General features: G+C 41.4%; 1 protein-coding gene across 8 annotated transcripts in view; it reads right to left on the bottom strand.

Annotated features, from left to right (window-relative positions):
- Positions 1 to 18,543, bottom strand: part of celf5a (cugbp, Elav-like family member 5a) — a 179,306-nt gene that overhangs the window by 75,044 nt on the left and 85,719 nt on the right. For all 8 annotated transcript variants that reach the window (XM_058638531.1, XM_058638529.1, XM_058638525.1 and 5 more), the window contains exon 3: positions 7,131 to 7,179. In XM_058638531.1, coding sequence (XP_058494514.1) covers positions 7,131 to 7,179 — 49 coding nt within the window. The remainder of the gene's footprint in view (positions 1 to 7,130; positions 7,180 to 18,543) is intronic.

An 18,543-nucleotide genomic window follows, 5' to 3' on the forward strand; every position in this document is an offset into this window, starting at 1 on the left:
TATTCATGCAAGATATTTAACAAACGTGCTGCACAGCAACGGAGCATACGACGTACATTGCACATCTGACACTGAGTTGAACGCCAAAGAGAAAAGATGTGTGTTTAAGACAAACTTAAACACAGGAAGTGGCAAACAAAAACAAAAATAATGAGGCAAAATCAAACTAAAAGACATAAAACCTCTTTGTTAAGCATGCACCAACAGAAGGTACACTGCATTGTATAGAATTGTGAAATTATTACGTTATTATCCTCATGGACTGCCTGAAATGTGGATGACAGTTTAATAAAATCACATTAAACATCATGTGTATTCTGGCATCAACTTTAGTTGAGGAAACCAGACAATCATGTCCCTATTTGCAGTCACATTTTAATGTAAGATTATACATGTATCAGCGAAATGACAACTCGAGCATCAAAGTGCCACATTTCGTGTGGGATTCGCAGCAATTTGGAAATCTATTGTACAATATGTTTTGATGTGATCAAAGGCTACAGAGAAAATTGGCATGGAAACAAGACGGAACAAAGAGAGAGACAGAAAGGGAGAGAAAGTGTGGAGAATTGAGGACTAAATTGATCTGCAGTCTGTCTGTCCCCAAAGAGGTTCATATGCTGTAATGAGAATTGCAGACCAGATGCATATGGGGGCCGTCTCTTCCCACGTCTCCACCCCTCTCTGAAAGAAGACAAGTTTGTTTCTCAAGGTGATTGTTGCTGTGATAAGGGAGAGGGTGTTATTAAGGGTGACAGCAGAGGGGCTGAGAGGCAGAGGCTGACTGGATAACCTTGTCCCCATCCCCGCCTCGCTTCCTCCTGCATGAGCATCTCCACCACTGGCCAGCCCTGCCTGCTTGCTCGTCTGAACACAATCTGCTCGCTGGAATTACCTCCCGGCCCAAGGAAAACTAAACATGATTTCTGACCTTTCCTTTCTGTGTTCAACAGTAACCTTTGCTACGCTACGAGACCACTGCAACGAGCAAGGGACAGGGGGTGACAGAGTGTGATTTTTTTTAATAAAAAAGGGCAGTGGCTGTTTTAGGTGAATTTATGATTTAAGTGCATATTCACAGGCGAGATATGGGGGAAATGCAATAACTGCAGGATCTGTACAACATCATGCAACAATGGCATCAACTAACATTTGAGTTTGAGATGTTGTAGGTTAGTGCATCGCAATAAAGCACAAGATAATGAAACATATACTATGACTCATGTAAGCTCTTTAGCCGTTTTCTGCTCATAAACTACAATTAACTGGTTTACTCAACTTTCACAGGAGTAAAAATTAATCTTTCGTTATCTGTCATCTATTGTGATCATTTATTGAGATTATTAGATGTGAACATTTGTATTTGTGACCGTGCATTTGACCATATCACCCAACCATAGCAAGTGCTTTAATATACGGTGTTTATGTAAATGTATCTCCACAGAATAACTTACTGCTACTAGTTAATGTGCAGACTGACTGTATCCAAAGAAGTTGCATTAAATAGTGAAGATTGTTGGGAAAAGAGTATTTTTGCAAACACAGTTTGTTTGCAGAGAAGACTGCATGTTTTCCAAAAGCTAAAGTCATTATGTCATCACTCTGCCTACTTGCATTGTTGTTTGCCTCGTCAGCAAGTTTGCATTGGTATTATCATCAGGAGTTTGGTAGATAAGGCTAATTGATCTCCACCTACCCAGTGTATTAGCAACCCGTTGTGATCTACTTCTTCCACTGACTCTGCATAACTGCTGCACAGCCTCAGCACAATCTGACCCTCAGGAGCAAAAGCGTGTCCCTGTAGAAATCATTTCATCATCGCTTTCTCTCCCTTTTTTGTCTGTAGCTCTCCTGCGTTCTGTCCTCTTGTCTGTCTTCCGTAAACCTCATTCATCTAAACCCCTCTCTTCTAAAACAAACTAGTTTGTGCTGACGTTTATGATCATACAGGCAGGGTGACCTGAACATCCCAGGGCAGCTTGGTGGAGTTAGCTGATGTGAAGAACGGCTTGTGGTTGTGTATGGTCTGTTAAAGAGCACCTGAGGGGTTATGAACAGGAAGTGAAGTGATCTCTGAATATGTGACCCACACCTGGCCTTGACCCTTAGTGCTCGCACGGCACAGATTTGCCACAACTCCTTAAATGGACATCCAGGGGGATTGTGTGTTTATAGGTCACATATTCAGGCTTTAATAAATGCATGTTTTCCCATCTTCTTATGTGTTGTTCAGTCAAAGTTATGATTCATTTTCTATCACATTTTTAGTAGTGATAATTGTGCAGTAGTCACAAAATAGACCGTTTTTCTTTTCTTTTATAAGAAGAATATGAATAAAAGCCTGTGGGTTGTGCTGAAAAAAGGATATAAGACACTCTATATTGCACATTCTTACAGCCTCTGTATGTAATGTGCATAATGGAAAAAAAAGCAGCCGAAATGCTCTGTGTTCTAAGGGTTAACATTGTATTACCTCACCCCAATCCCAACAACCTCTAAAATGCTGCTTTCTATTTTAAGAACTCCTCATTTATGCCCAGCCAAGCACATTGTGATCAGTAATGTATTGCTTGCATCTCTCCAAAGGGAGAATATATACAGTTCAGCTTTTAGCTGTTCCTCTGTCGGCCCCTCCTTCTCAATGGTTCATTCACACTTTTCTCTGTTTATTCTGCTCTTTTGCAAAATACAGCTTTTCTCTCCCACTCTTACAGTAAAAAAAAATCCCTTTCTTTCAACCTTTTTCTTTCCTTATTTTACTTACTTACCATCTCTCCTACTCTTTCTCCTCTCTTTTCTGAAGGGGATCAGTGGAGCTTAGAGGCCTTCCTGCTTGGTTCATTACTGAGCTGCTCTGACATGTGAGCTTGTCTCTCTAGTAAAAAAAAAAGGAGAATGCCACTGATGTTTAATACATAGCCCACTCTGTTGTCTTTTACACCAGATAAATTCATCATCAAAGGCTGAGCACAGAACAGCAACAGAGCATGTAGCCTTGCTCTCTCAATCTAGATTCCCAATCTTTTCCTTTTTTTTTGCCCTCACTCTCCATTTAACTTCTCTGCGTTCGTTCTCTCTCTCTTTCTGTGTTTCTGTCTGCCTCTCTCTCCTTTTTTCTGTCACATTTCAGTGAACTGGAGCAAACCTATTCATTGTCCTTCAGGTGGAATAAACACACAAACACAATGCAATGCAGAAGCTGAGCCTGCAACACTCGAAACATGGTGCATGAAAACAAAATTGACCCACTCCGTTCCACATATATGTACACTGACTGTGTGTGTGCGTGTGTTTGTATGTAAATATGTAATCTGAGCATGGCCCTGTGTGTGCACATGTGTTCCTATAATCACAAACATCCAGCTTTCCACTGGAGGTATGTATGAGAGAGAGTGAGCAAGAGACAGAGAGTGTGTAGATGTGTGTGTGTGTGTGTGTGTGTGTGTGTGTCAGAGCCAGTTTGTATGTGTTCACGTGTTTGTTCTCTGTGTGGGTGTGCGTGGGCAGCAGGCCTGCCTTGCTAATGCCAGAGCCTGTTTCTAATCCAGGCCCTCTCAGTGGGCTGTAGCACTAGCTGTGCCAGGCTGTAACTCCAACGGAGCTCCAGCTGACAACTAGCCTGCTCCTCTCTCCTTTCTGGACAGAGCCTAAACTCAAAACTTAAACAATGGGTTGTTTTGAAAAACGACAAGACTACAGTACAGGTGTATTATTGCTTTCAAATAATACAATTATATTTTTGTAGCCTAGAATAAGCCTTTTACATGTTTATATGCCATGATTCTACAATGGCCTGAACTTCTATTTCAACTCCCACACACCCAATGAATAAACCAATAAAGGAGAAGGAAGTGACAAAGAGAGAGAAGAGATCTGTGAGTGTTGACATCTTTTCTGGTAATCAAAGGCCAACGTAGTTCACTGACATGCTTGGAAAAGAGAGGGCTGAGCAGAGGAGTCCTCAGTTTGTCGCTGTCGGCATTCTCACCCAACAGTTGTCAGTAATTCTTACACACTGGAACGTTTAACGTAACGGGAAAAAGATAATAGGAAAGTGAAAATAGTAAAAGTGGAATCCTACAGGTGGTACCACTGGAGAAGGGTTTTGGAAGAAATCAAAGTGGTCAAAGCCTCCAAAAATGAAATATCAGCAGCAGCAAGTGCCAGTAATCAGTGCCACGTATGATGAGAAATCAATTCATTTCATACCAAAGACCTGTCAGGAGGAAACGGGAGAGACGCGTCCCTGCTGCCTCCACTCTTAGCCTCTTTAAATGTCGACCCTACATAAACATCCCAGAATGGTCTGCGTCATCAGTGACGGAGACATTCATAGTGCTGGTGACTGAATGTGGAGCGGCTGCTGTTCTGCTAGATTAGGTAGGTGATTGGCCATTAATATTCATTTCACAGTGTGTCTTTGTTAGGTGACAGCAGGGGTTGATGGAGTGTTTGGATGGATTTACTCTTCCATATATTTCCCTTTAATTTCTACAAGCAAGGTGGTTTACGCTCACAGCCTCCGTGAAACTCTTCACTGCCTGGATGGATTGTCATTTTTTGGGACGTTTTCTTCAAATTAGTCATGGGACGTATGAGATTCTGAAGGTACGATAACCTCGAGGAAAAAATGTCACAGTATCACTGTGTCATGATATTGCAATTACAGCTCTAAATGTCACCTCCTTTGGCCATCATACCATCGAGTTCCCTGCTCACTGATTTTGATGAGTCATAGACAGCTTGTACTTTAGGCACACTATGACCGAATAATGTTGTGTTTTTTAATACCTTAAAACCAGTTATTGGCCCATAACTTCTAATGTGTTTTCAATATTGATAAAATTATTAACTAAATGTTCTAGAGTCTGTTTGATGACGACAGTACCCTGTGAAAGTACATTGGTCTTGTCTTAATAACAGCTGAGAGCTGCTCTTGGAGGAGCAGAGGTCCAGCAGGTACACAAACAGGTTGTTCCCTAATGGATGGACAACCTGGTGCCACTGATCTGAACTGTCCTCCCCATAATGAGATTAAGGGACTAATTAGTATGACTGTATGTTGTAGTGTGACGATGTGCACTGAGGAATATGTGCCCTGTAGTGGACTAAAAGTGGCCCTGGAGAGACTGTAGGTCTGTCCCTGGTGTCTCTCCTTCCGAGAGGCTAATTAATACTTCTGCATCTGCTCTTCCAGCTCCTATATACCATGCTGTGAGTTATAGTCCTGAAGTTATGATCTGGCAGATAAAACAAAAGATTAACCTTGGCAGTTTTGACAGTGTGAAATAAGAGGAGTAATAATTAAAAGACCCTGAAATTTCAGACAGCACAATGAACTCTCTTCAGTCTTTTGCAGCATATAAGCGGCATAGGCTTGTAAAAGAAGGCCATGGAGGAGCATGAGTACTACAGTCCACCAGCTACCAGCACAACGAGCAACTGAAGACAACACCAGATAATGAGAAAACCAAAATTAGATTTCTTAGAAAGCAGTATGAGAACAGGATATCCAAGTATCCTTCACACTCTTTTCTACCACTTCTGCTTCTTCTTCCTAACCCGTTAACGTCATGCTAGTGTTTGATTGCCCCTGTGGCGCCACTCTGGCCTGTTCATTTAAGATGATGTGCAACTCTCAGGTCTGTTCTAACACTCATTTGTTCCTCTGTAGGGTCCCCAAGGCTGGCCAATAAGAGTAGCCCGTACTGACCAAAGTGCCATGGGAGCGCTAAACCTAGCCACTCACAAGCAAGGAAAGAGACAGCTGAGTGTCACTGTTAATGTGGACACACAGCAGCACAATGGCAAAATCAATGGAGCTATAGCGAACATCAATCTTGACAACATGAGACCCCATTGCTTGTCTCACCACTTCTCTGAAGCTCTGAATGAATGGTTGAAGAAAGAAAGAAAGAAAGAAAGAAAGAAAGAAAGAAAGAAAGAAAGAAAGAAAGAAAGAAAAGGCATACAGTAATCTTTATTGGCCTTTCCTCCATCCATCTCAAGGGGTAATGCTGTCCTTTGAAGACTCTATGTATTTGACAGGCAGCCAAGATGCCAGCCATTCTAATTCAAGCAAAACAGGCAGTGTTTTTTATGTAAAGCCTCAGAAGTGCAGCACAGCAGCTGGCTCTTCTTTAGCAATTTCTCTCCCCGTCTTTTTCACTTCCAAATCTCTCTCTCTTTCTCTCTTCTCTTCTGCCTGGCTCCCTCTTTCCCTCTCTTTGCCATGATGGGGAAACAGCATCCCCTCCTTTAACTTTACAAAAAAAGCACTTGCTTTGCTAGGGTGCGTCACAAAAAAAAACCCACAAAAAAACCCAGATCAAGGTTCATTGTCTTGGCTGCTGACTTGAAAGATGCCTCCTTATCTTATTTACATATATGCAGATAGGCAATGAGTAAATTAAAGCCTCTAAAAAATGTTGGAGATCAAAGACAACACATTAAGGCCACGTAATGAGGATCTTGGCAGGAACCTTGCAAATGTATTGATTGTTTGGCAAGCTGTACGTGTTCTTGCTCCATTTTCCCCTCTCAATACCATTTACTGTCATGTTTTGAACGCAAACAGATCAAGCAGTGTGGGCTTTAACAGGGCCTTTGCATGGCTATGGCTCCTGTTGAGCCTAAACACCGACTCATTTACAGTGCAGTGATAATGTACTTGGCAGAGAGAATCGGAGAGGGACAGCAAGGATGCCTATCCGAGCCCTACGTCATTTCAGTAAGAGACTCTTTAATTAATTACAAGTGGGATGAGTGTTTGCAGCATAAATACACCCAGTCAATCTGAAACTGAAATAAATAAAAACTATGTACACATTATGGGAAATATGAGTGATCAAAAACATGTACATTTAAGGTTTTCACTTAAATGTACAGATTTGAACCATGTGTTAAACTTTATCTGCAGTTGCTTGGTGTGTGTGTGTGTGTGTGTGTGTGTAGCAACGTAAGAATGAAAATAAAAAGAAAAGAAAGTAGACGAAAACAAGCGAGAGAGGAAAAACTGCGTTCAGTGCAGTGGAACGGATGAGATCAGAAGGGAAGAATCAAAAGAATTACCCTAGATAAGACATATGAAAGTGGACATGAATAAATGATGAAGAAAAGAAGACAACTACCTCCACGGCTCTCGCTGTCAGCCGGTTTCACCTGGATGGGCCGAGTCATCTGGAGGAGAGATAAGAAAAGGCAACAGAGGAGTTAGCGCTGGCGACTCAGGCTGTCGTTGTTACAACAAGAGGCCACAAACCGTTGGTGTCAAGGCGCTTTCTCCCATACTAATACTGTAGCTGCTCTGCGATACTGATCAAAGTGCCTCGGCTGGAGAGAAAACCAAAACACCATCATGCTGCTAAGCTTACTTGACACTGTAGTGTTTCTGCTGCCTGTTTTTCAGTGTAAACAAAACAACCTCAGCTCAGTGTGTGTGTGTGTGTGTGTGTGTGTGTGCATTTGTATTTGCAGTTTTTCATGGAAAGTGCATGGAAAGGTTGTAGAGCTGCATATATGTGTGTGTAGAAACGCTGGGGCAGTCCTAATAAAAGTGAATCCAGCCACAGGAGGAGAGGGATCAATGCAGGCCTATTGATCGAGGCCCTTGGGGTGTGGAGAGAGTCTGGCTGGGAAGGATTCTGTGGTTAGGAGGCTCACTCTAATCCACTGGACCCTGATAAGAATGGCACTGCCTGGATTAGATGCCTCTGTCATCACAGTTTTTGTGTCACGCTCTCCTCCTTCCCCAATTTTACCTCCTTCTTTTTTCATTACTGTTGTTCAAGCTGAACAGTTTCTCCAGACATGAAAGATGTAGTTGTGATTTACAGTTTTTTTTTCTTCATTTTTTTTACACTTGCACCACATTTTTTAATGAACACATGCCTCCTAGTCACATATAAGCAAACATACTGTATAAGCCCATACACACACATTCAATATTCACGTATTATGTAGTGGAACATAAAGCTTACAAGATAATTCATGTTCACAAATCTTTGCCAGTGAATCTCCCCCTTTACTCGACTCAAAACAAATATACTTAATAATAAAATCAGGCACATTTTTATGCCAGTGGGGCCAATAGTAGCTCAAATGTATAATAAGATTACTGAACATAAAAGCAACCTCTTACCATACACACACACACACACCCACACACACAATAATAGTAAAGCATTTGTGGCAGCTATCTTTATATTACTTGGAAGTGTTTGCGATGACCAGGCATTCCAGCTAAATCATTGAAAACCATTCAGCAGTGATATTTTTAAACCTTCATATGTATATTTTGCACTATCGTCCTGCCACGTGTCTTTCTTTCTGTTCAATTTCAGAGCAGAGCTGAAAAGGTCAGATTTAAAGACAGGGCAGTCCAATAAAAGCATGACATGTTCAAGGAGAAACACCATAATGGGATTTTAAAATGTCTTAATAACATGCTGATATATGGGGGAGAGGCCCAGGCCCGATTCATTAAGTGCTAAACGTATCCATTTTCACCTTGAGGAACTGAGTAACCTTCCTACACTGAAATTATTCCATAAATTTATCCATCGTAAATAATAACTAGCACCAGCTAAGTCTTTGTAGGAAAACAGGGAGGATATTATGCTTGTGAAGGTTGAGGTTTTAGCTCCTTGTTTCTTGCCCCCCCGTCTACACATGCTTTCTCTTCCTTGTACAACACAAGCAAAGTAACACTACAGTATGCTAATGCAAAGCCACAGGGAGCATCGCTCCGCGGCATGTACGGATAGATTACAGAATCAACCAAGACACTTTCAACACACGTATTCAAAGCAACCTCTGCAACATAAACACCTCCGAATGGGGAGAAAAACATCTGCAAAAGAAATGTGCAGATAACTTCGCAATCCTCCGTTCCTTCACAGCAAAACATGAAATCTTTGAATTTGCCTTTGACGTGTCAAACGGACAAAAGATGCTTATATCCTGCCAGTTGATTTTTGTTCAAATGCACGATGGAAGAGGCCAAATGTACTGCCGAGGCTCCTCTAACATGTTATGATCTCAGTAATCTCGACGGGGTGCCTGTGAGTGGGAAGCAGCTCTCTCTAAAGCTAGTTACTGTTCAGCCTCCAATATGCCGGCTTAATGGTCTATTTATTTGCCTAAAAGCAATGCATTGCAGTCCTGAACAGCCATGACTGATGGCTTTCAGTTTGTTCCATTTCACATTAGGAAAATTATGGAATGCCAGTACAAATTAAGTGCATGATGTAGAGCACACCTTTATCATATGTAAGCTCACACACACGCACAGATGACTTTAAGTAATGATTATTAAGCGCTGCTGTTACCAAGGAGGCCCTTCATTAACTTCACATAGTGTCGGGCACGTCGTCACTCTTTCCTTTGTGCTATAGTGGCATCTTGACACATCCATGTGGAACTGAGTTAAACAGCCAGTGCAACTGTAACAGGTTTTAATCTGGATGTTTTTAGTTAAGAGAGTGGTGACGCCGAGACAAAAGAGATGGAATATGACAAAAAGTGATGGAGAGACGTTTAAGAGAGATAGAGGAAGTGAACGAGGAGGAAAAAACTGCCTGTGAGTCTTAGATAAGATTGCTTCTCTGGTTAATAGTGGTTCTGCAGCTCCGACTCCACCCACTTTTCACTTTCAAACATTCTGACAGTGCAACTATTCTTCCATTAGCAAATCAACCCCCAGCATCTGCCTTGCTCCCCAGATAAAATTGACTGTTTGCATTTTGTTGTACATTATTTATGATTTGGACTAATGAATAAATGTGTTTAAAATCAAATAATTATGGAGATTTTCACTGAATCGTTGATGTATTTATCTACCCGAGGACATAAATGTGACTTAATTATCATGATTTAATCAACAAGGGATAAGATCATATTATTAATAACAATAATGTGTTATATCCGGTGAAGGAAAAATAATTTATCTCTTCGATGGGCTACTTAACACTCATCAACAAAGTGTGTTGATAATATAGTATTTAGTGTGATCTACTCTGAGATACTGTCGACCCTGGCTGTCTTAAATCTGGAATGGAACCCTAATTAAAATGACTGGTAAAACCTGTCTTTCTTCTACTACAGTCTATTACGCCAGGTTTATACAAGACATTGCATTTACATAAAGTACATATAGTGTATACATGTTGTATGAGTTAAACTCATTGGCAACTTGCTAATTTACTTTCAGTCACATTATGTCAATACAAATGCCAATGATCACATAATGTAACAGACGATAAACCAACACAGTCAGTGGAGAGTCAGTTGAGACTGTTGTAGAGGTACTGTATATAAAATCATGGCCTGGCCACTGTCTGATATCAAATTACCCCGAGCAAGTCAAGGAACTGTACTCAGGACTTGGCCTGATTGTAGTGGGGATGATTTAGAGTCTACAGTTGGCACTATCCATGACACTAATGAGCTGATGACTAGTAGAGTTTAGTGGGATGGAGCAATTCAGAGTCTCGCAATCCACACTGCTGGAACTCCAGAGAGGACCAGCAGCAAGAGAGTATTGCTGCTTTGGAAATTGTTTCAAAGACCTGGTGCAATTCCAAGCTCCAACCTTTGCTAGTCTTTAACATCCAGAAAGATGAACCTCATCACACGGGAGCGCAGTAAACAGAAATAAAACTGTAGTAAATCTTGTCCTGGTTTCGCAGAAGCTCATCTCTCAGTAATAAAAGTCTTTTTACAACAGTTATGCAACAGCACTTACTTACAGTGCTTGCAATAAACTAACTCTAATGGCCAATCACTATGTGCGGTATCCTCTGGCTTTCACTCAGCTTTAATATAGAGTAATGTTTGTCCTGGGATCATTAATACGTATTAGAGGGCCATCAAAGCTCATATTGCAGCACTGCTCAGTAACAGGAACATAAACAGCCCCCCTCTGACTGGACCATCTCTACTGATACAATTAATATTTCCAATTATTGATCTGAGGTAGTGCTGAGTGGTGACTGTCCGGGGGCCTCGGCTTCAGCTAATAAATCTGTAGTGTATACAGTATGGAGGAGACAGAGGGAGGCAGTGGGGGAGAGGGGGTTACACTGAGAGACAGCGAGAGCGCGGCTGGTGCAATGATTTACAGTTATGAACTGCTTCATTGCAATCACAATACTTGTTCATTAAAAATAAATTTACAAATGCAGATCAAATTTGAAATGCTTTCTTGAGTTGGTAATGAACAATCTCTTAATATTGCAAATTAACTGGATGTGAGAAGACATATCATCATTTTTCCATGAAAATGCAACTGCATTAAAGCACAGTTTTGGAGTGAATAATATCATCATGAGGCATTTTTACAACAATGCACATTTTCAGTCAGATAATAAATCACTGTGACAAAGTTAAGAGCCTTAGTAATGAAGAAGGACTATGGGCTCTACATTTATAGCCAGAGAGTAAACTAAACTGAACGTAATTTGCATTCTAGTAATTCTCCTGTGTAGACTCTTTACATGGGATATTTGTGGGGTACTGAGGCTAAACAAAAGTGTAGAATAGCCAGGCTATCAGTATATCCATCCTCACACAAACAGTAAAATACTGGAGTGTTCTGCACACTGCATTATTTTTCTTATCGATTTATCTGTCATTTGGTCCACAAACCATAATAAAGAAAAAGTAAAAATGCACAAAACGAATTGCCAGAACATATGTTTTCTTAAAATCCATAATCTTTTCTCCCCACGTAAACAACAGTCCAGCGTGCAAAGATATTCATGTTTTTACAATAATTTGAAAACTGAGAAAAGCAGCAAGTCATGGCCTTTGAAGAAGTGAAAAATCATTTTTTTAATAAGATATTATATATTATATAACATATATATAGCTATTATAAAAAGGAACTGATGAATCGATTATCAAAATGGTTCCAGGATTAATTCAGTAATCCATTAATAATCAATGAGTCATTGCAGTCCCTCTCTAATGCACGTGGTGGAACGTGCCAGAGATTTTGCACCCATGTGAAAATGTGCTGTCCGCAGCAGTGTGGCACTACTGATAAGAAGCATCAGTCAGTGGTGGGAAGATGGTGGCCAGGATAAGCTTTGTGGATCCCTATCAGGATGAAAGACGATTTAATGCTTGAGATGCTGACATGGACTGAGACACACCTTCAGAACTCAGCTGGTCAGTAACACATTTGTATGCCAGTTAAAAGGTTCTTTGAAAAGTTCTACTGCACAAAGTTCCATTCGTTTTGCATCAAATGGATGTCACTGTGTAGTCGTTTTTATTTTATTAAGTATTATGCCCTGTAAAGGGTCATTTTGTCTTTCAGAGACACAGGGGCTTGCAGTTGTTTAGAAAGTGAAACTAGTTTTTTTTGCTTCGTAGTTAGTTTGCACAACTGGTACTTTTTTTTTTTTTAGGGGCTAAACAGCTTCTTTGGAACAAAACTGTTGATATCCATCTGCCACACCGACTGTGACTTGTAATACACCAATTACCAATGAAGCTGCAGCTAACTCACAAACACGCACAATCTGTAGCACCATTACTACTAGCACCACTTTAACATCTCTGATCTAGACCATTAGACCTTCTGTCGTTCGATGCCTTCCAAGTTCCTGTTTATCTCTTCCAAAGCATTAACTGCCGCCCATACAGCCTGAAGTCCATGTACCTAACACTCTCCAAAAGGCTTTCTAACCCTCCCTGTTATCGAAGCTTTGCTAGTTGGAGTGGTTGGCCAGCTGTCTGACTTCTACAGTCCTCGTTATACAGACAGTAGAACTCGGCTCATCTCATCAAGATTTCATGAAGGTGAATGTCACACATCACAGCCAGCGTATTTGTTCGAATTGTGACTCAGCAGTTACACTGCGTGAATCCGTGCTGCCCTCCTTCTCTCTCTACACACACACACACACATATATAAAGTTAATGTGATTATTTGCAATTATATTAAACATATGTAAAACACATGTTTTATCAATGATTGTATTGAAAAAAATCTTTAAACTCCAATCTAATCCAGTGCATGTATAACAGCAATTTGGCAGCAGCAAGCATTTAGTTAATGGCATGCATGTGTGTTTGCAGAAGTGACGAAATTGGATAAGTTTCTTAAATGCATCTTGTTAGCTCAACACACTGAAAACCCAACACTATGGCTCAATACCACTTATTCATGCCTAATTCATCTACCTATTCAACAATTACACTATCAACCCAATACAATACAGTGCTGATGCATTTACCACCTCGCTTTAGTTTAGTTTATGTCTTCCTGTCTTGTCGTGTGTAAGCTGCTCTCTACCAGTATTTGCGTAAAGGGACTGTAGTCGTGCAAGACTTGTGCAGTGGACGAGGATACGTGGGCGAGAGAAACACAGTGTAATCATGAGGGGGAGAAGATAGGGGGATTGGACTAATGCCTAAATCCTGTCCTACTGTAGCAGGGCATCCAGAAGATAAAGGGGAAACAGAGGGAGAGAGGAGTAACAGACAAAGAGATGGTGGCCGGGGGATTGTTAGAAGTGACAGAACGGGGAAAACTAATGAAAGACTGGTTTAGAAGATGTAGAGATAAGAGTGGGTGGTGGATTCATTAAAGAAAGACAGGGCAAACAAAATGAAAAAAGTATATATGTTTTTAGCCCCTCCCTATCATCCACTTCCTAATTTACGAGCCACACTTTGGTTATCAAGGGAAGGGCATCATTCCCGGACACCTTTGGCATGGCTGCTTTTCAAGCCCAAAGAGCTATTGACATGGCGTGTTACTGTAATGCGTGACGCAGTGGGAGACTCATTGTAAATCTGTGTCAACAAATGCTTGAGCAGCAGCAAGTTCAATCTCTCTCTGTGTGTGTCTGCCTCGCTTTGCCTCTCTCTTGCATTTACCAACCTATCTAATGAATCTTATCTGCACAGCACACTGGAGGCTTAAGCTTTTGGTGGGCTCACGTCTCTCCCCCACACACAGACTCACTTTCTTATTCCGCTCGCCGTTTGATGTGGTTTGTGCACTTCAGTTCATTTCTGCGGCACTGGCCTAAAAAAGATAAGATCATGACGACAGACCCGACAACCCAGTGGCTTTAGAAGGGAAACATCATGCCAATCCCAGCATGCGTCACAGCAAGCGTCCACACTGAGCAGAAAATACCAAAATGGCAGAGGATATGTTCCATGACAGAATTACAGATCTCGCATTGTACGAGGCTTTTATGCTTAAAGGTGCCCTTATGCAATGACGCCATGTTCCTATCGGGCTGCTGCCTTGATATTTGCTTTGAAGATTATGTGCAGCCTTCACTGTCAGTGAGTTACAACCATGATAATGATGTACAACGTCATATACAGAGGGAGGACAGGCAAGCACACTTCTTGTACGTGTATGAAGGACTAGGCAGCATGACCTGAAAACCATATCAAGATTAATTCACATTCAACTTGTTGACAACAACAGTTATTTTATAACGACTGCAATTAAAATGTATTTAAATTTAGTATGTCCTGGGAAATGGAGAGACATCCTTTGTACACTAAAAATAGTTGACCTTGATTAGTAACAACTTTATAATTAAGTTCATTCAAACTATAGTTTGAAGTGATTTAAGTTTTTCATAATTTTAAGTGTAGTGGACTGAAGCATGCATTGAAGGTTTGTTCTTGTTTTTACCATAAATTAGTCGTACTTCATGAAATAATTGGGTTTTGTTATAAAACGAAAACAAAAACTAATACTTACTGGAGAAAATGGGAGTTAAACTGAGAAAAATATATATATAAAAAACCTAAACATGCTTCGGATCAATGCTGACTTATGTACAGTAATTAGTTATTTGAACTTTGGATTAAATGGGATTTGTTGTTGTACTTTCAGGTGCATTTACTAAAAATGCAACACTGAAAATGTTCCCAAATCAAGTTTGATTATACATAAATAATGTCATGCTTAGCTACACTCTTTGCATGTAGACACACACGCACACACACACACCCTTAACTGCATGTATCCCTTACAGTCCGTGTTGAGCCCAGAATGCCCCTGCTGCTGTCACAGCAGCTCTAGGATTGTGACAGATTATGGCCTGCCACCCTGACCAATACAAGCCAAGAAGTGCTGCCTGCCCACTGACTCATAATTCTTGGCATACCTACTGTATGTCGGGTTGATGTTTCTTTAATGGCCCCTAGACCTCCTGTAGGCATCCTCATCCTCAACACTATGATTGCCTATTAGCAATTCACCGGCACTGGCATTTTTCTGCCCCTTCCCTCATAGGAGAGGAGAGGAGAGGAGAGGAGAGGACGGGAAAGAAAAGTAAGCCAGCACAGGATAGAGATGGAGAAGAAAAACTTACAGACAAAGCTAAGCATGTTGGTTTTGGATTGGAGAGAGGTCTATTACCAGTTTTACAAACGGTAATAGTTTGTCTGCTTTTGCTGTCTATACACTTTCTTTTTCACTGGAGGAATTTTCCACTTGGTCTCATTAACCGGACACATCTGCTATAGTTGAAGATCAACATGACATACTGGTTATTAGTGATAGGATGATCAGCCATTTGTTATTCTGTACAACTATTATCAAGTTGGTAAAATATGGACTTAGCACACTGTGTGTGTGTGTGCGTGTGTGTGTGTGTCCAAAAGGGGATTCTGAGAGGGAGCCAGAGCTCATAGGATCGACACAGGGCCAGCCTGCTCTGTCCATCTGCTCCGAGCTCCATTCCCAGCATATCAATACCCCAAGTCTACACACACACACACATACACCATTCTGTCAGCAGCGACTTCTGCTGGTTCCATCACCAGTCCATCCCACCACTCCAGCTGGCTGTGAAGCCTGCTTATGTTTCATCCTGACACTTAGAGAAAATCTCAGCTTGTCTATAAGCGCATTCAGCACCAAACCAAAGGGACAGGCCTGTCTTTTAGCCCCATCTCTCATCCCTACCTCATGCTTTCATGTCTGACAGGAAAGTCTCAAGTCTGCAGCACAGCACAACTGTTTGCTAAATAAACACACCCAAAAAAAAAACCAAATTCTAATTGTATCTGTGGGTCAGACTACCAGCACAAGAGCCTGACCCCTCACCATTTCTCTCAGATGGCAGCAAACACACTCTGACAAAGTGAGAACAAGAGGTACTAGTGTGGAAAACCCTTTGGAAGTGTCTCTGCCAAACAACCACCCCCATCCCCAGGATTTGGGCGGGTGAATGTAGTTTGGGGCTATTATGTGTTTGTGTCTATTTTGTAAAATAATTGTCCATATCTTTTCAACCAATGAAATCAATTTGCTGTACAGGGAAAGAGTGAGTGACAATTAGCAGATAATCTGTGTTGCAGCTAATTAGACTACAGTGGGCTACCACAGTCTAGGAAACACTGTGCACACCGCAACAGTCAGAGATCTGGCAAAATCAGCAATACCACCGATGTCTCAGGTTTAATAACCCTGTGAGACAAGTCTAGTTCTACTACGACGGGCTCTGACAGACCATGGATCTCCAGATGAAAGATGTATGCATCATCTGTTTCAGTTAAGGTCCAAAATGTTTGACCCACAAAAGTATGAAGGTAATGAGTCAGCAGTTACAGTAGTACCGACTAATGATGAACTAACCTGAGGTTTAATCGAGCTGCCGTCTTTGTCTTCCTCACTGCTGTCCTCATACTGTAAGAATATCATTGACAGACTATGACCTCACCTGTCCCTTATGCCTCCCTCAATCAAGGAACATTTGTATGCATGCATGTATTCATGAGCAGGTATGAAATTGAAAAATGTATTTTCACAGTCACTGATACAGCTAATGCAGGTCAAAAACAGACAGCGAGAGGGAGAGAAAAAGAGAGAGAGAGACTGTGCACTCTGCATGAACTTGAGTTGAATCGCATGGAAACGTCACACACTTCTTCCCCTGCTTTACTTTGGATTTTATTATTTATTAATTGATCTATTTAATAATGTACATCTGAGCACATTTGTTGAACAACTTGGATACAAAGGTTTAACATTGTGCAATATAAGACCTTAAATCTTACTGAATTTACGTTTGGGATTTTAGATGTGTGTTCTTTTTCTTTTCCCTTCAGTGCCTCATTTGTGTGTCGGATGTTGTTTCTGTCATTCAGTTAGGTCAGGATTGTTTTTTCTGAGAATTCTTTGTTTCTGAGTGCAGTCCTGGGTGCTCTAATGGCTCTCTGCTTTGCATCATTTTCTAACTACAAATACCAAGGGGCCATGTCACAGAAAGAGCCCTCTTAAAGCACTTACATGTAACAATGTAACCTATATACACTCCAGTATGGACAGAAACATGCACACATAAATACTCAGCACACGCATATACCATCACTTGGACATGGGGTGGCTCTTAACTCAAGGGGCGGTCACACGGGGGACATTTGCTCTCAGACTACGCCACACACAGAGCTCAGCCAATACTGTGTACAGCCCTTATACCAAAGTAAAGTGGATGGAGAAAAAGAGGGATCCAGGAGAGAACAGTGCAAAGAAAATGGAAAGGGCCACAGAAACTGATTGCGTCTCATAGTTCATCTTCATCTGAGTGCCCTGTCCCAAACCCCAGCTCATGAAATAAGTCCTGCTGAAAATCAATGGCAGCTGGAGCCGTGGAAAGGTCAGCCATTCAGCAGCACTGGCCTTGGTGGACCAGTCAAGCCCGGGCTTGTACTATGAAGCTCAGCTAAGTAGAATTAATGGAGGGATCGATTATTCTGCACACGACTTAAACTGAACTAAGCAGAGAATCATTTTAAGGTAGGAACTGTATCATGACATGGATCGTGATGCATTTGCCACATAGTCAAAGCCAGAACTCATTTAGCACATAGATGGGGGGGGGTATAGGATGAGATTTTTAAATAAAGGGTCTTGTGCTCTTAGCTTTGAGCTCTTCTTTTTGAGTTCACCTACTGTACACTGATAATACCCTGAACCCACCTGGGACCAAACTAATAGATGTGATACATAGAAGCACTTCTCCTTTCCTTTCCTCTTTCCTCCCCCCCTCACTCCATTTGCCCCTTACTTCTTTTTACTATTATTATTTGATGTAACCTCCAGCACCTCATTTTTCTTGTATTTTTCCCCTTGTTTAAAACAAAATCAATATGGAACCAGAGAAGACAAATCAACGTACGGTGGCACTGCATTGGGGAGGCCCAGCAGGCTCCTACCTCTCTGCTCATATGTTCCCCTCTGCCTGGCTCTGTGGCGTGGGGGAGGGGTGGAGCAAATAAAGGAAGATAGGGAGGGTGGGTGGAAGTATAGATGTACGGTCGGACTAACGGAAGGATAGAATGATAAGACACCAAAGGACTGGAGAGAGATGAAACAACATTCAAATGGGAGGGCAGATGGACAGAGAAATGACTGAAGAGAGGGATGACGAAAGAGATGAAAAGAGTGGGCGGCAGTAAGGGTGGTGGTGGTGGTGGTGGTGGTGGCAGTGGTAGGTGGGGAAGTTGAGTATCATGGAAAATTCTGCTCCAGTGACTGGAGTGCAGAATGGTAGC

The sequence above is a fragment of the Solea solea genome, chromosome 9, assembly GCF_958295425.1.
Source record: "Solea solea chromosome 9, fSolSol10.1, whole genome shotgun sequence".
NCBI lineage: Eukaryota > Metazoa > Chordata > Actinopteri > Pleuronectiformes > Soleidae > Solea > Solea solea.